Here is a 21987-nt window from a genome sequence, read left to right as displayed (position 1 = left end):
ATGGGAGGCAGAGCAACACCATGACTCTAAACCAGTAGATGCAACAACTCAGGCGCCACCCAGCAGCAGGGGCGCTGAAGGAGAACTGGGGAGCAGAGGCAAGGCTTTGTCTTGTTTTTCTTGCATATTTAAAAAAGACCCCTTAACCTTCAGAGAAAAAAGAAGTGACGGGAGGGCTCAAGGGTCGCTGTGGCTCATAAAGAAACGGGCATCTGCAGGAAAATGGACTCAGCCTTAGCTTTTATATCCAAAGAGTATCGACCATGGAAGGCATTAAATCAAGTTCCAACTCTGAGGTACTACAGTGTACTTTACATGAAGCAGGTGGCTCTAAACTGTTGGTGCAAAAGCAGTGTTTGGTACAGCACTGAGCGCCAGCCCTTGGCACACTGCACTCCTGAGGGCCTTCTGCATCGGGGTGGGGAATGAAAAGGGTGGCCAACCATTCCTAAGAGGTCAGCAATGAAAGGTTATCTTTATAAACAGCATATGGCCGGCAACACCTCGGCTGGCAGAGGGCCAGCCTGGCATGTGTGGAATCCGGATTGGATCGCCAGTGCCAGGCCAACCAGGCATGGCGGGCAGGCCTGTAATGCCAGCACTCAGGTGGTGGAGGCAGGAGGGTCAAAGTTCAAGGCTAACCTTGGCTACACAAGTGAGGTGGAGGTCTGCCCTGGGCTACATGAGGCCTGTCTTAAGAAGATAAAACACACAAACAATACGAAGTGTGTACACATACTTTTTTCTACTTTTTTCAATGTGGTGTCTATGAAGTCACATGTATTCCTGTGCACTGAAGGACAAAACGAGGTGGCTGTCTCAGGAGACTTTGAGAACACCCCTTCAGTTGCAGGTGGCAGTGGCCACCATCTGTGACCTTGCTACATCAGGAAACGATGGAGAGTCACCCACGGGAAGAGATGGGCCTTTAACTGGGGGAGCAGCCACTCAGAAGTGGCTGAAATCGGTGAGGCTAGATCAGGCTAGGACAACCGCGGCATCAGACGGGGATTTGGTAACCTGGGAAGTCAGAATTGAAGATCGACAAAGTTTCTCGGGAGAGGAAGTAACAGGGCTGTCACGAAGAGCAAGGAGCCCTTCTGAGTTCCTCCTGTGCCAAAGACACGTGGAAAGACGTGCTCATTACACACGTGGTCCTCACTCCTACGTCGAGGTGAGGAAAGCAAGGCTAAGAGACTGACACACAGAGTCCAGGCAGCCGGCTGATTCAAAGTTTAAATCTCCTAGGTACCAGAGCCTCCACGGGGAGATTTCCATAGGGAAAATTCTATGAATGTTCAGGACCCAAAGTAAATTTTGAAGCGTGGACGAGGTCGCCTGGCTCATCAGGCACATCCACGCCGCAGGTCAGGGCTCCTCCAAGGCCTGCTGCTCAGACTGGTCTATTCCTATGTAGAGTGAGCAGGCCTGCCAAGAACAGAGATGGCACAGGCTGTGCCCTCCATCTACCTGGAGAACTTGTTTGGATAGAGCGCAGGTCTCACGAGGGCTAGTTGGGAAGCGAGGAGAAACTGTGAGCAAATGACCTGAGGCATAAGGACAGCCGTGGCAGATCTCCACCAGGTGACAGGACTGTGGCCTTGAGGCAACAAGAGCTAGCTGTGTAGAGAGCTTTGTGTCTCAGAAACTCCCTCTGAGAGCATTACAGATCTCTTCCCCAGACTCTACGATAATAGCAGTAGCATAAGGAACGGGGCTGGGCAGTCTCGGAAGGTAAGGCGGCAAAGAGGACCTGAAGGGAGTCCAATAGGACCGGTGACTGGAGAAAGCACAGGTTCTGGAGAAAGAACACCGTAGAAACAAAGGCAGCTGATGTGCAGAACGGTTACACCTGTCTATTCAAACCCAAGACCTAGCCTTCACTTAGAAAGCCAGCTTCCCTGGGTCATGTGGCTATACACTAAAGACTTCTCATGAAAATAAGGGAATCTAGGTTAACTTACAAATCCAAAGATGCTGTCTAACTAAGTGGTTACCAACAAAGAAAAACACTCAAAAGAAGAAAGTAATCAATCACTTAAGTGCCCATCTGATATTTTAAAATAGAAAAAAAAATCACATCAAGTTTTCTCACTACAAACAAAACGTCCACATATCATTCCAGCTGAGTTGCTACCATGTAGTGGGGCTGACTGGGCTACAGTGACATTGTTCAGACCCATCCCTGCTGGCTGAGGAGGGTGACATGCCGCTCCCTGTTGTTTCTTTTTAAGGACAGATTTTCCACTGGTCAGTAAGAAACGGCTGAGGAGGAAATGGTGAGGCAAGAGACTAGAGAAGTGAGCGGAACAGGAGACATAATAGAGGTCAAAGCGCAACACTGTTTCGCAAACACACAGCCGGGATAAAAACCGGGGGAGCATCAACAGAACGAGACGGTTTCCTCTCTCAGGAACAATGCTGATGGGAACTGGGGAGAGCAGGGAAGATCCACAAGCAAGAGCCTCTTGTTAGCACTAAATCAGAAGCAGGGCCAGAGAGTTGATCTTACCATGTTTCAGATGTAGGCAGCTGTCATTCTGGGACCTGTACCTGCAGAAAATTGTGTCTTTAACAAATTTTTTTATGGAGAGGTTTTCTGTACATTCCCAACACGTAGTAGTAGCTACAACATCATGTGGACTTGCTTGCTTTGCTATTTTTTTTTTTTTTGTGGTTCTCATCATAGAACAGCCATTTCTGTCTGTGCATCGCATGTGGCAGGCCTTCTAACAGAAGGAAGAAGGAACTAACGTGGGCCCTCACTGACTCCAGCAATCAGTGCAAGCCCCGCCATTGTGCTGTTTAGCATTAAGAACCCCAAAACGCGTGAAAGACTCTCAAGGGAATACGGGTAGCATGTTGTACTGTCATTATAAAAGTGACACCATTGGACTATGCAAACAGAGCAGAGGCAGAGGCAGAAGCAGAGAGGACACAGACAACAGAAGGTGAGGGGCGGGGAATCAACCGCGGCTCCTAACTATGACTTTGGGGTACAGGGAGGTTTTTTTTTTTTTTTTCTTTTACAGGCACTTTCATATTTAAAAGAAAAGTCTTTTGGAGATGTTAAGGAATTCCAGGAACGAAAGCCGAGTGAGGGGGTCACACGTGACAGTCACAGAAGGAGGCAGCGCCTAGGAAGACGTGGACTGCTGACAAAGGAGACGAACAGGAGCAGCAGCGCCAACACAGAGCCACGCGGTACCTACCTGAAGTGGATTCCTGTAGCTTCTCTCTCTTCCTCTTCTTCTTCTTGCCCTGGAGGACAGAGGCACAGTGTCAAGACAGAGAGCGGAGGGCAGGCATGCCGGTGCGCACTGTATGAGAAGCAGGGACAGAAGGCAGCCAGCCGGAGAGACAGTGACTGACGTGTGCGTGCGTGCGTGCGTGCGTGCGTGTGCGTGCATGCGTGCGCGCGAGCGACTCCTACAGCTCCTTGGCTACCCCTCTTACTGACCGACACGCTCAGACAACTCCTCTCTGTACTGTGGTGTGGGGAGTGCCCATGTCGAATCTGTGCTTGCTGTGAAATGTACTACACAACAGTTTACGTCCAAAGCGTCAACCGAGAGCCCAGATCCCTGTGACAGGAGCATGGCATAACCAGGGACAAAGGCAGAGGAGGCGGTGAATCCTGGGAAGCCGAGGCCTCTGCTTCTTCAGACAGACGTGATACTGATACATTTCAACAAATCAAGGGCAAACTAAAAAGTCTGGTCACATTTTAAGTGGCGTAAATTTTCATTTCTCTTCGAAACTACTCACACTTAGTAGGCGCCAACCGTGGCCCACTGACGTGAACCATAAGGGGTAAACCTGCGGCAGATATGTCAACTAATGAACAGTCATCACAACCAGCACCCCTGGAGTGATGGCAGCAATGAGCAACATCAATAAACGGGACCGATCAGAGTCGACTGAATCTGTCTTGTGACTCTATAAAAGTATACATGTTACTTTCCTTCTTTCCTACTTCTGTACTGTCCTCTCTTGCTCCCGTCTGCATGGGTCTCAAGTGTCATCTCTTTCAAGAACTTTCTCTGTCCCATGCCTCATTGCTCTTCCTTAGACAGAGCTGGGGCTCTTCTGCTGAGCAAATTCTCCACGACCCTGAGCTCAGGGCCACGCCCATCTATTCACCAGCTCTGACCTGAGCCTCTCCCCACCCTGCACCCAGCCAGTGTATAAGGCTCAGAGCATCACTGCTGCAACTGCCCGTGTGCTAGCTTAGGTATAAATCAGTGAGGCAAAGAGGGACCAGTCTGGACATGCTAATTGACTAGTCATGCACAGTAAAATACCTTTTGTCAAAATCACAGACTGTGCGAGCCTGGGAGGCAGGATAACCTCACTCAAGGAAATCTACGCACTGTTGACGTCACAAAAACTTCATTTGTTTGTCCAAATTACAGAAGTAAACTCCAATTGTAAAGATCAATGATGCCACCGAGAGGGCCATTTCAGAAAGTGCTAAACCCAGATGTACATTTACTGGTCTCAGAGGAGCAGGAAGCATCCTCACTATCCAGCCTGCACCTGATGTTAAACTTCTGCTGGGAATACTGTCAGTTGGCCAGGGCTCTCACAACTCTGTTTTGCCTTAGCCATCAACTGGATTGTTAAAAAAAGAAAAAAGTATAAACGAAGCTGGGTCTTCCCTTCATTCAAGCGAGGCCCATAAAAACAATTCCTGCTAACCACCATGGAGAGTAAAATCTTGAAAGATAAACTCACCATCCACCAGCTTTCTTCAAAACTACTCTTTGCATGTGAAGGGGGAGCAAAGGAAACAATAAGAGGGAGGAGGAGGAGGGGAACGCGTGTGTATGTCTTTTCCATTTTTCTAAATGCTAAAACCTAACACTTGAAGATCAGAACCAAAATTTTCGAGTCTTTCAGCAAGCAATGCTAAGCACGTGCAAACTTTCAGCTCGGCAAAGCTTTTTGAGGGGGTCAGTGGTCCCTTCCTAGGCAAGCCACAGCCAAAGGACAGGCAGGACAGGCTGAGCAGAGGACACTCTGTGTCCCCCTTTGTAGGGACTGATCCCCCTTACAGGGTGCAACAAAAAGCTCCGTCTGTGCAGGTGCTAATTACAGCTCAGGGAACAGAGCCAGTAGACATGCTGGTCGTGTGTGTGTGTGTGTGTGTGTGTGTGTGTGTGTGTGTGTGTGTGAAACTATGCAGATCCTCATGTCGAGTTGATGTGGGTTTGAATTGCAATGCCACTGTCTATTCCACTGCTGTGGACAAACTGCTTGACCTCTCTGACCTCAGCAACTCTGAGAAGTAGGATAATGGTGCTGATGCCACAGTAAGGATGGAGAGTAACGGAAGGAAAGCAAGGCATTCCCTACCATCAGCAGATGGTAGCTATTAAAACAACCAAAATGACAACATGGGGGATGACTGTGTCCTTGCTTCCAAGTAGTTGCCCACAGGACACTTATTTCCTGTGTCAGAGTTATATCTGATGTATAATGCTCCAAATTCTGAACAGCAAAGTGGCGTGTCAGTGGAGCATATTACAGTGGGCGGGGGGGGGGGCAATGTGGTCACTGTCTCTATGGCAACTGGAGCTTCTACAGCAAAGGCCATCATTACACTGTACACTGATTCATGGCTTCACATGTGTGGACAATTCTTCTATGTGAAGACTGTCCTGCAGCTGGTCTCCTGTTATAGACTAATGTGTCTATAACTCAAACTCCCACACTGAAAACTTAACACCTCCTGACACCCCGGAATGTGGTGGAATAAGGTGGAGCCTTTGGGGGTGCTGATCAGGGCACAGCCACTATCAATGAGACCAGTTGGGGAAAGGGCAGCCTGTGAGAACACACCCAAGTGCTTGGGAGTGGCCCTTGGGCATCCAACCTATTGCTGCCCTTGGTCTCAGATATTTCAGCCTCTAGAACAGTGGGCAATAAAATTTTGCTTTTATAAGCCACCTAGGCTATGGTATTCTGTTGTAGCTGTCTGAGCTGAGCTAAAAATGATTTTCAAAATATTCTATTATTTTTTAGGCATTTAAACCGTCAAAATTGTTAACTTTATATAAAATGACAAAATTCCAACTATATCATTCATAATATACTTTCTATAATAATCATTTCTATTTCTATAATAATATAAATAGTAGCTGGGTGGTGGTGGCACACGCCTTTAATCCCAGCACTCGGGAGGCAGAGGCAGGCGGATCTCTGTGAGTTTGAGGCCAGTCTCGTCTACAAAGGGAGTTCCAGGACAGGCTCCAAAGCTACAGAGAAACCCTGTCTCGAAAAACAAAAAACAACAACAACAAAAAAATATAAATAGTAATAGTCTTTACCAGGGCAAGACAGTGTCAAGAAGATGTTCAGACTATAACAGTAAGAGAGCTTGCAGTATAAGCAAGATAGTCCTTAACAATAAAATTATAGATTTTGGCATAATTTTGATATAATAAAAAAACCTAGAGCATGATCATCCCTACTCTGTCTTTATTCAAAGGACATAGAAGATGTCAGGGTACAATAATACAAGATTCAAATAACCACATAGTTCTAGTTCTGTGTAAAAACAGTCATCAAAACATGTTGTAAGATTTGTAAGATAATCACCATCTGGAAGGAAATCTGACACTATGTGTCAAGAACTGAAAATATATACTGCCAGGCGGTGGTGGCGCACCTTTAATCCCAGCATTCGGGGGGCAGAGGCAGGCGGATCTCTGTGAGTTCAAGGCCAGCCTCATCTACAGAGCTAGTTCCAGGACATCTAGGTCTGTTACACAGAGAAACCCTGTCTCGAAAAACAAAAATCAAAAAACAGACAAACAAAAATGTTTATATCCTCTTTCTCAAAACCCTGCTACTATGAATCTAGCCTGCAGAAATAATGGTCCTGTACACAGGAAAAAACACTCCACTGTGCACAGACAGATCCACATCAGGGGGGTTATATCACTCTGAACGGGGGAGGGGGGAAGAAAGAGAGAGAGAGAGAAAACCTAAAATCAGGAAAAAACAGGAAACAGACATTCACGTAACGGAATATCGACATAAACTTGATTTTCATAAAAGAAAAATGCATTTTTATATAAGAACAGGAAACGTCATAAAATATATGTACATACACACATATCTCATCTATATGCGAAACTAAAGACCCATAGAAAACATACAAGAAGGAAATAGAGTTAGCACTAATCTTGCCTTTACGTGGTGAAATTATAGGGCTTTTGTTTGTTTTACATCTTTTCCTGGTATTTTAATGATAAGGGGTTTTATATTTTGATCTTTAAAAGAGCTTTATTTAACAAATAAATTAGTACTCACAGCAACAAAACAAAAGCTTAAAGTTGTCAGAACCCAACATACTCATGAAATCTTTATTACACAGTTCGTTAATTTCCCCAAACAAGAAACAGTGCCAACACCATGCATCCTCCAGACATCCCCCTTGGGGGGGGGGGGGCAAGGCAGGGTGGGGGCGGGGTGGAAAGCCACAGGGGTAGACAAAGGGCTTACATAATTGTCTCTTGCTGACCAGCCTGGATAAAGCTGCATATGTAGCTGTCTTTCTTTCCGTGCTAATTCATAATATTTGGCCTGCTCTTCCCGGGAGAGGGCGTGCCACTAAAAGCAAAAAGGAAAGGGGAAGAGAGAGGTCAGTGAGGCAGCAACCGTCCAGCTCAAGTTTCAAATTCTGACCCATGGAGTTAATGTACGCATTTAAACTGTGGTTCACTTCGAAAGGGGAGCAGCGCTGGTACTAGAGAAGCCCTTCTTGGAGTCTGGCGGCTGGAGAAAACCTCACACTTTGGTTTCTCTGCCCTGTGGTTCTGTATCACATGCAACACATCAAAGCATTCGGAGTGTAAGATCTGTCACCCACCCGTTCTTTATGCCAATACTCTCGTGCGTGAACCCGGATACCCAGCTTTGCCCTTCTTTCTTCGTCTGCAACTTACACTGGCGACTGAACCCAAGCAGCACTTATTTATGCAAAATGTGATAATTTCCAGATGCCTTTAGGACAAGCACGCCCCCCTTCCCAACTCTGTCTTCCACAGTCTGGAACCTGAGTCACGTGATAGCATCGGGCAAAACATTAGAAGTCGGCTTGTCTCGGTCACCTCACTTACACTTGCTCACGTCGCCAGAATACTGACAACTCCACTGCACAGCACACTTCTGACTGGAGCTAGCTTCCGGCCAGTGGGAAAGCAAGAAGCCATGTCGAAACTTTGTCATCTACGAGCCCGGGGCTCTGATACAGAAGGCACAGTGGCTTGGAGCATCCCCCTCTGCCTCCCCCTCTCAATGTAACTAACAAGCGACAAGATTGCGCTTCTGAAGGCTAGGTGTCCATCTGCGATTTCGAGGACTTCACATCATACTTCCTGACAAGTGATTGTGGCCCACTTCTCTGGGTCCCCAGCAGACAGGTTTCTAGCAACTTCCTCACTTCTCCCGTGCCAGGATCTGCCAGAAACACCTGACACAGAGAAATGGGGTATCCACTAACTGTGAGGAGGCAGGGTCCCTCCCCAAAAATGTCACCGAGGCAGCTGGGAGTCTCTGCCTCCTCCCATTCTGGATCAGGCAGTCTCGCACGTGGATTCTAATTCCCTTACCTTGGTTTCTGATTTCTTTTGGGCTTTTTTTTTGTGACTTAAAAAGAAAAAAAAAGTAAAAGGAAGGCGTGGTTGGTTGGGGAGGGGAAGGGAAGGAGAAAGCAGGAGAGAAGCTCACGAGAGAATAAGCTCTCGCCAGCGTGGCCTTGGACTTGAAGGTTTGGCTCAGCACTTGTTCCCTCAGAAAGCAGGAATGCCTGCTGCTCTACTCTGACAGGAGAACAAGGGAGCCATCTCACAGGGCTCCTGGCACCTTCCCACCATGCCAGCAGGGCAGCCACAGCCGAGCCCACAGGCCAGACAGCCACTTCCATGCCTTTCGAAATCCCCTTTAAAGCCAGCCCTCTGTGGTGGATCGGGCAGATGGTTTATTTTTTATTTTTAAAATTGTATTAGAAGCGCAGAATGTAAAGTTGAAAAGCATGGCACACAGGTGACTTGGTGTGCGCAGAAGGGCACATCAGGTGCCACCCTTTAAAACACACTTTTATTATATTTATTTGTGTACATGTATGTGCGTGTGTGTATGTGTGTGTGTGCAGGCACACATATCAGAGCACAAATGTAGCAACTTAAACATAATTTATGTGAATTGATTCTCTTCCTTCATCATGTAGGCCCCAGGGATCAAACTGAGGTCATCAGCCTTGGTGCCAAACACCTCTACCCGCTAAGCCAGTTCACTTGCCCATAATAATATTCTTGCCCATAATAGTATTCTTTCTTTCTATCTATCTATCCCTCCCAAGTGCAGGGATTAAAGGCGTGCGCCACCACCACCGGCAGTTAATGTACTTTTGTTACAAAACAGTAATAGCAAAAAGTAGGGGAAGGTGGCAGAAAACTCTTAACAAAAGAAGTTACATGGATCATAGTTCTCTGTGCCAGCAGAATCAATAAAATGGGACAAGCGGACACCCAGGGCTATTCTGTCCAGAAAGCCGCACTGTTTTCACCCAGTGATGCAGCCTATTATAGGAAGCCTCAACAAGCTGGACACCACATACATGTATATCTACATACATGTATATATGTGTATGTATGTATAACGAAACACTGACCGCTGATACTGACTACCTCTCACCATGAGTGAATGTGACTGCAAAAGGCAGAAATGTCACCAAGCTGGGTGAAGAGAAGAAACGGTCAAAAGACAAGAAGCCTGCCACTTTCAAATCTGTCCCCTAACTCATCTGATGCGTCCTGTCCCCTACGTCACATTTTAAAGGCAGGAGGATATTGGCATAATTGGGAACTTTGCAACCTGAGAAAAATCTAGAATGGTAAATTAAAATTAACACCCCTTCCAAATGCAAACCAAAGTTGGATCTTCTGCCAGGTACTTGTTGTTCAGGGGAAAATGGTAAGAAGATGTGGGCTGGTAGTGCTCATGTGATTGGATATCCCTGATAATTCCTAGCACAGGGCATCCACACATGATCAAGAGTCAAAGGTCATTTGGCGGACTCGAGGGCAGTAGGTTCCACAACAGTACTGAAATTTTGCATTTAAGAAAAAAATGTAAGAACTAGATAAATAGTTTTCCTTTCAGGGGTTTCTGAAACAAGACTAAAAAAACATTTTTCTAACTCTAATTAATATTACTGGAAAGATATGTATTTTTTTAAAAATCAAATTTATTCTCCAAACATTGCCAAGTCATCAGGGGACACATTTGTTTAACTTTAAGAAACTGCTAAGACATTCTAACAGTCAAGTTGCTGTAAATCTGTAGTGAACAGACTTCGAGCAACAGCTGGGCAAGTCCGTTTATTTTAAATAAGATTTGGACCATTGCTATTTATGATATAGATTAAGAAAACTTTGATTCATTCATATGAATAAGCATTTCTGTCTTAGAAACAGTAAAGACAATTAAAAAAAAATCCCAAGATAAAATGTTCCAGGATGGATTTAAGATCCACTTTCAAGCACTACAATCAGGCTAGTGTAGTATTCAGGATTTTAAAAGCCAGAACTTTAAAGAGGCGGCAAGAGCGGCCCCGCCAGAGGGAGTGCTCAAAGGGCAGAAAACCTGATCTTAATCAAAGAGCCAGAGGCCTATAAATAGAAACAGGTGTCCAAATCAAAGACAGAGAGAGACCCCAAATGAGAACCATCCTTAAGACGCACAGGCTTGGGTCTGGGGACCGTTCAGGGAGCTGAGAAAGTAGCAATGGTTGCAAACGTGCATTAAAAAGAGGAAACATACCTCAAAGATCATATCCTCACCCTCTTGAGCAGGAAAATAATTCCTGCTGCAGGGCCAGGGGGCATGTGACTCAAAGACGAGAAAAGGAAAAAAGCTAAGAGAGGTATGTGAGCTGCAATGAAAAACGCCAGCCCCTCTTTGCCTCTGCTCCCTTGTTTAGAAGCTTGGAGAAAGTGGTTACTGGGCTTTCGGCTCTTAAGGTGGAGCCCTTGGAAGCAGATGGAATCACTCCTCTGCTGAGATCTGGCTTGGGAATCACCGTAATTATTGTTATTAAGTGTTTAAGAGTCCATAGGGAGATAGGACACTGCACTTGGAACACCAAAGACTATAATCTGTCGTGGTGCCCAGCCTCCAGAGTGCTGGGTCTCACAGATTGGAGCTGGCAATGGCTTGAGGCTCTCCAGCGGGACTCCGTAACTCAAGGCCTGCTTCTGTAATCTGTGTTGTCTTTAGGAATGTCCAATGGACTGAGTTGGGAGCATGGTAAGGGAGTGCCATCAATGGCAGCTAACAGCCAACCCTCTCTATGCTTCCCAGGTGTGGTTAGAGACTCTGTCACCTTGCCTGAACTTAAAAAAAAAAAAACCAAAAACCCACTAAAACACATATACAGGAGACATAAACTAAAAGGCTGCACACACATGGTGAGCCCTGGTGCATAGAAATGAAGCGATCCTAGTAAACTGTAACGCAGTGTTAGTGAAAACGTAACTTTTGAATTGGGTGAGTTTGATTTGCCCTACTGTTTAATATCAAGACAAGACCTTCTCCATCCCGCGGGAAAGCACTTGGAAGGAATGGCTCATCTTTCAAACAGCTGTTGGAGGTATTTGAAGAGTTCTCATAACTTGGCTATAGTCTAGAACCCCCATCTACACCAAGGTCTAAGAAAATAGAACAGCATGGACTAAGGGAGCGAGGCAAGGGAGAAAGGCGGCCCAGAAACACAGCCCATGTGGGCTTTAGCCGCAGACCGCATCTCTAGGAACATCACTGACTTCTCCTGGCCCTACGGCCTTAGCATCTCAGTACAGCAGCTCTGCCTCTGTGCAGAAGGCACGGCTTCCTCTCGCCTCTGGGCTGCTCTCCCAGAAGCCCTACTGTGGCCCCTTCTGTGGGTTTAGAGACCCGGCTGGCAACCCTTACCCCTCTTGAAGCACTGCTCCCACTAGGGAAGCTCACCCCTAAAGGCTATGTCCCTCAAGTCTCACTGGAAGCGCAGTGCCCTCAGGAGAACCATTGCTGGCCCCTGCTGTTCTCTTAAATAATGTTGCTAATTACATCCACAGTATTCACTACAAGTCTAGTTTCATTAATTTGGGGGGGGGGGGGATTATCTTTATCTGATCACAAAACACCATGTTCCAAGACGGCAAGGGCTGTGGCTGTTTGGTTCAGCGACTGTTAGCAAGCATCATTCCAGACAAATGCAGGCACCTGGTAAATACTGTTTGAAGAAGAGTTGTAAAAAGCAGTTGTCAGTTCCAGGAAGTTTCCCATGTTCCAGGTACAGTCAAACTTGGTTATAACATACCATGTTACTGTACCCTGTACCCTACTTCCCAAAAACACAATGCACATGCACATGCGTATCTTATGGCAGGTAACCGAATCTCAGCCCATTCTAAGGAGGCCATGCTATGGTGGCCATAAACATCCCCTGCACCCCGCGACTCACCCTTCTGCCCAGGATCTGGTTGATAGCCGCACTCTCCTTTAGCGTGCACTCGGCTACGACATTCGCTCTCATTTCTTTCATGTATAACATGAAAGCATTTAGAGGTTTCTTAATGTGAGGTCTTTTGGGCTCCTGCTCCTTTCTCTGTTCATGCTGAGGCTTCCTGAAAGGTGGCGGTGGTTAGGGAAGGGGGCAGGAGGAGTTGGGAAGAGACAGGAGAAAACATCTGTTCACATAGCCAAGTTCGGTGGGAAGATGACCCTCCCAGCTCTCGGCCAGCCCCTGGAACTCCATCAGCGCGGAAGGACCATGTGTGGCTCGTCTGATGAAAACCCAAGTTGCAAACAACCAAACCACAGGATTCCTTCATTTACACAGTGACACTGAGTAGGGCTCCTTTACTCTGAGAAAGTGCCATCGAGGGCCCCAGAGCTGAGGCTCTTTGTCACCTCCAAAGAAGCTGGGCACAAACTACGGGTGGATCATTACTCTTCTGCTGTAATGAATGTTCACTTTGGGGGATGGGGGATTAAATGACACTTTGAAAAGCAAGTGTTTCCCTGCCTCACCCTGCCCCAGGCGCATGTGTGTGTGTGTGTGTGTGTGTGTGTGTGTGTGTGTGTGTGTGTGTGTATGTGTTGTGTGTTGATCCTCAGTTGACACCCATCTTGGTTGCTTGGTTAGAAAAGGTCTTTCTCTGGCCTGGAGCCACCCACACTCAGCCCCAGGGTTCCTCTTGTCTCTGCCTTCCCGGTACTGGGATTACAGGCATGTGTCCCCACACCTGCCTTGTTCACACGGCTCGGAGGGATCACACGGGTCCTCATTCATGCAAGACAAGCTCTTTAGAACTGACCTGGCTTCCTAAGCCCAGGGAGATTTGAACGCTTCTCACCAAACAAATATATCTCTCCTTTGAATGTATTTTCAGGATCTTTGTGGGCTGCCACACATTGCTTCCCTACCCTTCTCACACACAGACCAGAGGCATTGTTTCTTACCCCTCCGAGACAAGTTAAGTAGCCTGGCTCTGAAAGTGTGGGACAATGTGGGCCCCACAGGGAATTTGATGCTGATGACCATGTGTTCTTGAATGCTGTGCTGCCAAAGACGCCAACCTGGATAACTGCACTTCCAGAGTGGTGAGCACTAAGCCTGCCCTCTGTCTCACTTCACAAAAGGAAAGTCTGCTGTGCTAAGTGGCCTATAGCTTACGACCCCGCACAACTTCACCCAGAACACTGCGCCATCCTGGCGAGTGTCTGTGAACTGTGAATCCCATGGTCCTTTCCCATCTCAGACTCCATGTTCTCCGATAGAGCCTTCCAGGCTGAGCTACACGGAATTTCACAGCGGTAGAGGAGGTTCAGGAACATGAGTTGGGGGGGGGGGCGCTGTCTACTTACACGTGCATTAGGTCGCTGTCGGTGTGGGGGTGCTCCTGCTTGACCTGAGGCGTTACAATAGCTGGATGAGGGATGCCAGTTGTGTGGGGACCAGGAGGACCAGGAATCATATGATGGGAAAACCTATATATAGAGAGGAAAACAGTATGCACTGCCGGCTGTTATGAGCAAACCTAGGCAGAATTAGAAGACCACTTACTAACTGCCACTGACTATGACTGAAGATGTATGTGTGGACACCTGAGTATTAACTACAGACTGTATTTTTCCCTGTATTCAGCTGGAAAATGTAATCATTCCCTGGAGTTTTTTCAAGCTGGCATTCTTCCTCAGGAGGGTGACAGGCACAAGATAAGGGGAAGCTGAATCTGTTTTCTTGCAAGGCAATTTCCCAACAAAAAAAAATTCAATAAGAGAAATTACTGGGGACACGACACTTTATTAAGATTCAACCAAAGACGTCACATTTCAACATTACACAGGAAGAGTGTTTGTTAACGTCAGAAGGTAACAACTGAGGGATGGGACAGGAAGAGCCCTCTCAGGCCCTCATTTATAAGGGTTTTATTAGCATCTTCCAAAATGACCTTCTATACGGAGGTGGGGTCTGGGGGGCAGGGCCTTAGGAAGAACTGGTTCCGGTGTTAAGGGCAAGGGCTAAGTTACAGGAAGGTCCATGATTCTGTACCCAGGCAGAACTGGCACCTGCTAATACCTTTCTCTTGGGCAAGGATATGTAGCATTCAAAACGTTAACCTGCCCACCACCAGCCATTGCAAAGGAGGGAACCTTCCCAGTTAGAACAAGAAGTAATATTCCAGATGTTTGCTGACATATCTTAGCAAACACTGGGTCAGTTTGGATATGCCGTAGAACTTCTTTTCTTTCTTATCAGCTTTGAGTAAAAAGCTAAATTTCACAAGAAAAATATTCTTTGGTTTCACCAAAGCCTGTACAATCGACCTTTCATTGGGAAAGGAGAAAAGGATGTCCACTGGGGTGTCCAGTATTCCAAAAACAAACTCCTTAATTGCTAAGGAGACAAAATTACAAATATGTGACCAAGTAATGATGCCCTGCTAAGTATAAAGACACGCGATCCTCGATGCTGGTTACGTCCGGTGAGGAAATCTTCATCTTCAGCTCTCAGTGTTAAAAACTAAAACTGCAGACTGTTAACCAACCTAGCATCTAGATTTATACTTCACTGACGGAAGAATACATATATTTTGAAACTGAAATTTACCACACAAACCATAAACATCAAACTCACACTGGAAAAAAAAAAAGACAGATTCACAACCAATTAAGAGCTGAGCATTTGACTCCCAGCGCAGTGACACTAGCTTCCTCGAGAAAGCCAGATGGGACACAGAGATGACACAGCACAAAGCTGTGTGGACACTGAGGACATCAAGCACAGGGCACAGGAGCATCCCTTCCAGAAGCGAAGCACCACACAGAGCAGCCCCAAAGGGCTTCCCTTGCAGAAACATGTCCTCACAGGGCCTGTTCCACACACTAGGATGTATGTCCTGCCACCACAGCCAGGCAGCTTGTGTGTACTGTCCTCGTTCCCCCACAAGAGCCAAGGGCCCGTTGAGGGGATCAGGGCTGTTGGGCCTTCTCAAGGACTGCTGCATTAATCCGGTTTAAGTTTCCACAAAGGATGTGGCTGTGGAGTTCAGGCTCTTTGGTCACCAATCCTCCCTCAGCCCACCTGCCCTCAGCATGATCCAAATCAAACAGCCTCTTCTAACCTCCACTTTGGGGATAGCCATCATCCCACAGGCAGGCAGGTGGCAGTGAGTTCTGGAGCTGCAATGTTTCCTAGCGTGGCTAGTGCCTCGGAGTCACTGTGACACCTAGTGTGGGAGCCAGGCACACTGCGCAGACACACGCGGGGCTGGGTTAGGCGCTCCTAGCCGGCCAGCCCAGAGGCAAGCGGGGCGGGGTGCGCGCGATGCGAGCAGAGGAGCAACCTGGCCAGTCCACCTCCACCTACCTGGACATGGAAGTGTCGCCTGACAGTGAGGATGGGTAGGGTTGCCTGAATCCACCCGTGATGGGATATACAGGCTGACCTTGCCTGAGGTCACAGAAGAGAGGAACCCATCAATGACACAACACGAGTTACCAACCAGCACTAAGAGTTTGGTGACAGGAGAGAGGGGGCATCAGAAGGCGGCGGCCCCCAACATTTTTACATGGGGCCGTCTTCCTTCCTCACCCTCCCCGCTTCACCCATCAAAGCATGGTGTGCCTTGAAGAAAACCCTCCCTCCCTCAGACCTGAGCACGAGTTAGTCCATCGATGGCTCTTTGATCCCTGTCCCTCACCCAACACCTTTAATGCTTAAAGTGGGGCTTAAAGATGCTTACTGAATATAATGCAGCCCACAGAATAGTAAACTGCGCCTTCAGAGAAGCAGCTTAGCCAACTCTTTATCGAAACCTTTCAGAACTGATAGATAGATAGTGCACCAACCGCTCTATTTACATAAAAATAAATAAACATTCCAGAGACACCGTCCCCCACGTTATATACCCCTTTTGGGGTGAGGAAATCGAAGACGGGGGTCAGTGCAATGCTTTCCTCCTCCCTAAGGGGTCCACTTCCACTCTCTTCTCTCAAGTCCCACTTCTCTTTTCTAGTCTTTATTTCCATCTGCCAGGATGGCACGGGCATATTGCTCCTGAGTGACCGAGTTCAGGCAGAAAAACTGAGCTAAGGCTGCACGTATATGCACAGCCAATTAAACTCATGGACTGAGGGACTTAAGCTAAAGGGAGAGGGAGTGGAGCCCTGGCCTTGCTGGAGAAGATGTCCGGATGTCTGGGTGCAGATGTGGCCTTGACATGGGGGTTGTGGGGAGAGCAGGCTGTCCAGGGAACAGGGAGAGGCGTCTGCTTAGCTGCGGCACCATTTCAACGAGGGAGAATTGAGGAGGGAAAAAGGGACAGGCACTGAGCTGTAGGAGAAAGTTCTGTGATATCAGCCACACTGAAAAAATTATTCTTCTCATCATTTATTTCTTATATCTTCATAATTAAAAAAGGGGAGACGGGCAGTAGCATTTGGAATGTTTCTGGAAATAACCACCACAACGGAAAACATTGGTGTTTGAAGTCTGAAGGAAACCAACGCTCCTAAATCCTTTCTTGTTCCCCTGATGTGAGCTTGGGTGCTTACTAACACTCAAAAGATGCTAGTGTCCTGTTAATTTCTCTTTAGTTCTGTGTCATTTACCTCACTTGCTCACTTGGAAGCAAAAGTAGACATCTAACAAGTCTAAGTCCACGTCTCAAAACTATGAGTTGTTAAAAAGAAACTGGATGAGAAAAGCCACCGAGCCTCAGCTTCATATGGCATAGCAAATGCCCAAAGCCACACATTGAATCTATAAAACTATAAGCTTCAAAGCAAATGCTATGCAGTCATTTTCTGCACAAATTAGGGGACGGATTCAATCCATTTCAAAGTCTCTCTGTTTTTTTTTTTAATCTTCCAAATTGAAATGAAATAAAGTTAGCACCTTGCTCGTTGGTGTAAAATCTCCTCCATTCCACAAGTGCAGCCATGCACAGAGCTAATTTCCACGAATGGAAAGAGGGAGGACATGTGCCCAAACACTCAGCCCAAGGTTGCAGGAATGCTCTTACCAGCCGAGGGGTGGGGTGATCTGCCCGACAGCACCCGGCGACAGGGGGTAAAAGGTGGGGATTTCAGGAGCCGGAGGGTGTCTGGACATGCCTGTTAAAAGGAAAAGAACGGCATGGTGTTTACACTCTGGGGACAATCATGCGGACGAGCCAGAGGAAAGCAGCAAAATGCTTCCGCCATTTAGTAATTCTGGTATAGACACTGCCCATCAGAGCTGGTGAGCCTTTCTCAAGATTTCAACACCCGGGGAATCAGGGTCTTCAGACAGACGGCTGTAGCTGAAGACATCCGGGTAGGGATGCAGACACTGCCAGGGAAACAGCCATCTGAGCAGTCTATTGACGATCTGTTCTGCTCTCATTATTTCGCCGGAAGAAAATGGTAGCCCGGGGTTTCTGTGTAGAATGGAAAGTGACAGCCCTTCCTATGAAGACGGCCTGCCACGGGGCTCAAAGATTAGGTAAATTGCCATTTCCATTGGTCCCCTTGTGGACACACAGATTCGGGAAAGGCGATACCTCAGAGAATCAAAGATTAATTAGGAATCCTCTTCAGCCTCGTAGCGGCCACCCCTGATAATGACTCGTTTGTTCTCTGCTGCCACCGCAGCTGCCTGTAAGCGCCTCAGCGGCTCAGTCCTCCGGGCTCCAAGGTCACACTGCTCTGGATGAGCTAGTCTCCAGCAAAGGAGAATGCCACCAAATTGTCTCTCGTGCTCGGGCTCTCCCGGGAGCTGAGTGTCCTGCAACTGTGAAACCCACCGAATCCTAGTCCCAGCTGACATCCCCTTTAGACTTCACCTTAGGTAGAGGGGTAAACCAAACCGACAAGGCGAACACACAATGCGTAAAACATGGAATTTAATGTACTGGGAGATGTGTTTTTGACAAATTCTAAGTAACTTACGACATGTAGATGCCCACAGGTTCAAAGGGTCATTTATATTATATTATATGAGATTATATTATATATATATATCATTATTATATACCACCAGCCAGTGATGTAAACACATTGGTTAATATATGGAAATAGATGAGCACAGCAAAGGAGCTCTTGAAACAGCGTGAGCATTTGCTGCTCAACATGCCCATGGCATCATGTGGGTTAAGATACCAAAGGACCTGAACGTGAGAGAATGACTTAGGCGCTTCCTTCAGTGCTGCCATTACTTGTGTATTTAAGACAAACCACCTCCTGGTTCCTTCCCAAACAGCAGAGAGGAGAAGGGTCTTCATGTCACACTCAATAGGGCTCCTACCTCAGGTTCAATGTACATTTTGCTGTTTTCAGAATCACTTTAAATCTCCTTTAATTCCCCCCCCCCCCCGTTTTGCTGGACATACTAATTTCATTTGATCCCACCCCAGGGGCTCCCCAACTTTGTTCCCTAGGATGTTTGTCTTGTTCCTCAGAAAGGGCAGGGGTGGTTGGAAGTTAATGCGAGTTTTTCACCTTGTCCCTTGCTCCCTTATTCTAAGATCCCCAGATCCTCAAATCTCAGGGTCTTCTGGGATGTTCAAGTTAAAAATACCAGCCCTCCTCCACCCCTGCCGACAAAGACAACCAGACCAACTTACAACATTAGAATTGTGGATTTTACTACTTATAAGTGAGAATGGTTTCCAAAGACAGTTTCTAGTTTCTGGATAGTTCTGCCTTGGGGCTACTGTGTATGGACATAGTATTGTTATCTCCTCCACCATCCCCCAGATAAAGCTGACCAGCCTATGGGAGCGCTGACATCAGTGATTCTAGTCTCTAGCTGAGCTCCATGATACACACTGAGGAGAGCAAAAGAATAAAGCATGAGTTAGTTCAGGTTTGGGGGGCAAAGTATGCAAATGGATTTATATAAACTCAATATTATGTAAATGAGCACCTTCAAATCCCAGTTTACATATCCCTTGAGGCAAATGAAATACATGAAGCCCAGGAAAAACATGTAATTAAAGCTAGGATATCCACATCGAAACAACTAGAAAGGGTGTATGAACTACACCATAATAATCACAAAATTTAGAAAGGAAAACAAAGACTAAAGAGAGCAGAGAAATGCTCACACCACCTGCCCCTTCTCTAAACAAGCCTGGAAATGATAAAATAGATTAGGGTTGTGCAAAGCAAGGGCGAAGAGGGGCAGACAGGTAAACCATAGGGGAGCTGCTCAAAACTGACCTGCCCTAGAATTTTTCAGAGGAAAACCACTCAAAAGTAACGTGTTGGTTTTTTGTTTTGTTTTGTTTTGTTTTTTCGAGACAGAGTTTCTCCGTCTAACAGCCCCAGCTGTCGTGGAACTTGCTCTGTAGACCAGGCTGGCCTTGAATTCACAGAGATCCACCTGGCTCTGCCTCCCAAGTGCTGGGATTAAAGGAGTGTGCCATCACCACCTGGCTCTAATGTGTTGTTTTTTTAAGCAGTGACCATTTCAAAATGATCAAGTAGGGCTCAGGACACAGAAAACATGTTTTCATCATAAAATTAAATAAAACTAACACATTTGGTAGATAATTGTTTTTGGTAGCTGGGACTTGTAAATCTCCAGTCTTTTGCACCCATGTCGGCACAGTCTGCCCATGCGTATTCCAGCTCAGACCTGCTGGAGATTGTGAGCCACACTATCCAGCTTCCACGACGGCTTGCTGGAGAGAACCCAAAGATACTCAGACTCCACGTGGAGAACATCATACTGGCTTTGTGTCTTTGTTTTGCGCCATCCCCAGCACTAACAACAAATAGAGAAGAAAACCCAAACAAAAACCTAGCTAGGATCTCACATCTTAGGCAGATGCTCCGTCACCCAGCTTCAGGCCCAGTTTCCAGGCCAGCCTTCTTACCTTGCCTACCCGAGGACTCTTGAGCTCTGCTCAGGTCCAAGGCCAACAGCAAGTGTTCAGCTAAGTGTTCTGTTTAAACCTCCAAGGGCCTGAGATCTCTAGAGATTGAGTGCTAAGTGGTAAATAGCAGAAAAGAACAAATGGGATCAGAATGCCACTCCTTTCACGCCTTCAAGGGAGGTTATCCACTATAGCTCAGGGGTGACATGCAAGCAGGGGCGATGCCCTGGCCTCTGTGCTGGGCTTTCTTGTGTTTTATTGGGCCTTCTATTTTTGGACTTTCCAAAGCCCTGCTACACCCCAAGGTTGCATGTGCAGGGCAAGACAGACAGACCTCCAGACTGGCTGAGAGGATGGGTGCAGGGTGAGAGACTCAGAGAGCTCTTGGCTCAGACCCTCCATTCACCACAGGCAAAATCTGAGTTCCTCAGTTTTATTCAGATTTCATAAGAATGAGGTTTTCTGCAAATGAAGAGCAAGCAGAGCTTTGTCGTTAAGGCGGAGAAGCCAAACTGAAATTGTGCTGTTTTGAGTATAAGCAGAGATGGTTTTCTACTTTATTTATAATACCTAAGCTGGTGATGTGACCTTAAAGAGGGCAAAATAGCAAAAATAAAATGGAATAAAGGAATCTTCAAAGGCTGAAAAGAGTAACTCTGGAAGCTCCTGCTTCGTTCATTTTGTATTTAAACGTGTATGTGTGTGTGTTACTATCTACAGCGGCTGGAGATGTAGATCAGTGTAGAAGTGCTTGCCTAATATGTGCAAGGCTCAGAGTTTGATCCCCAGGACTGCAAAAATTTAATTAATTATTAAAGAATAGAAAGCCACCACCATCTTCTAGGGCGGTCACAACCCCAGCCCAAGCCATGGTTTCTTTCTTCCATAGTTTTAGTTCTCCTTGGCTTACTGAGGTCTAAAATACTAAATGGCAAATTCCAGAAACGAGTAATTTCATACATTTTAAACTGAGTGCATGATGAGATTTTTGGCTTCTTGTTCACTGCCTAGGATACCAACACCATCCCTAGACCCCTTGTCCACTCTTGTGTACACTACTCCACACCGTCACGTCATAGCTGCTGGAGTACTCATGTCAATGGTCTACTGTCCCTAAGAGCACAAGCTGGTGAGTAAGGATATGCCAAGATGAATCTATGCAGTTTCTGCTTTCATTGGAAAGGGAGAAAGGAATCATGTTTGACTTCTATGACCTGGGATAAAATCACTTTCCTACCTGTGAAGTAGGAAAGAGAAATCTTTGCTAGCTGATGTGTTCCTTCTCCAATCACAGGAGCTATGGTCACAGTCTGGGGCTCCCATCTCCTCAGTGGGCATGGGAGTGGGACTTGAGAAATAGTCCCTGTAAATAACTCAGTGAGTGAAGGGCAGAGGATGGGGCCTTTAGTCTGTTTGTATGACCTGCTGGCTTGTATTGAGGGTCAAAGGCTTTTTCAGATCTGTCACACAATGGTGTTATACTTTTCTTCCTCTTCTTCTTCTTCTTCTTCTTCTTCTTCTTCTTCTTCTTCTTCTTCTTCTTCTTCTTCTTCTTCTTCTTCTTCTT

The 21987-nt window shown here is 46.6% G+C and overlaps 1 protein-coding gene across 4 annotated transcripts in view; it reads right to left on the bottom strand.

Moving 5' to 3' along the window:
• Positions 1-21987, bottom strand: part of Lef1 (lymphoid enhancer binding factor 1) — a 110303-nt gene that overhangs the window by 14097 nt on the left and 74219 nt on the right. Inside the window, exons 5-11 of one of the 4 annotated variants that reach the window (XM_005357290.3) lie at positions 17583-17673; positions 15926-16009; positions 13921-14043; positions 12515-12677; positions 7513-7620; positions 3213-3261; positions 2513-2553 (exon numbers count right to left, since the gene is read on the bottom strand). In XM_005357290.3, the coding sequence (XP_005357347.1) occupies positions 2519-2553; positions 3213-3261; positions 7513-7620; positions 12515-12677; positions 13921-14043; positions 15926-16009; positions 17583-17673 (653 nt within the window). In that variant the 3' untranslated portion in view covers positions 2513-2518. The remainder of the gene's footprint in view (positions 1-2512; positions 2554-3212; positions 3262-7512; positions 7621-12514; positions 12678-13920; positions 14044-15925; positions 16010-17582; positions 17674-21987) is intronic. The other 3 variants (XM_026784190.1, XM_005357292.3, XM_005357291.3) reach the window with 3 other exon arrangements.

The sequence above is a fragment of the Microtus ochrogaster genome, chromosome 21, assembly GCF_000317375.1.
Source record: "Microtus ochrogaster isolate Prairie Vole_2 chromosome 21, MicOch1.0, whole genome shotgun sequence".
NCBI classification, from domain to species: domain Eukaryota; kingdom Metazoa; phylum Chordata; class Mammalia; order Rodentia; family Cricetidae; genus Microtus; species Microtus ochrogaster.
The sequence above is the reverse complement of the archived record's forward strand: the minus strand, read 5'-3'. Positions and strand labels throughout refer to the sequence as shown.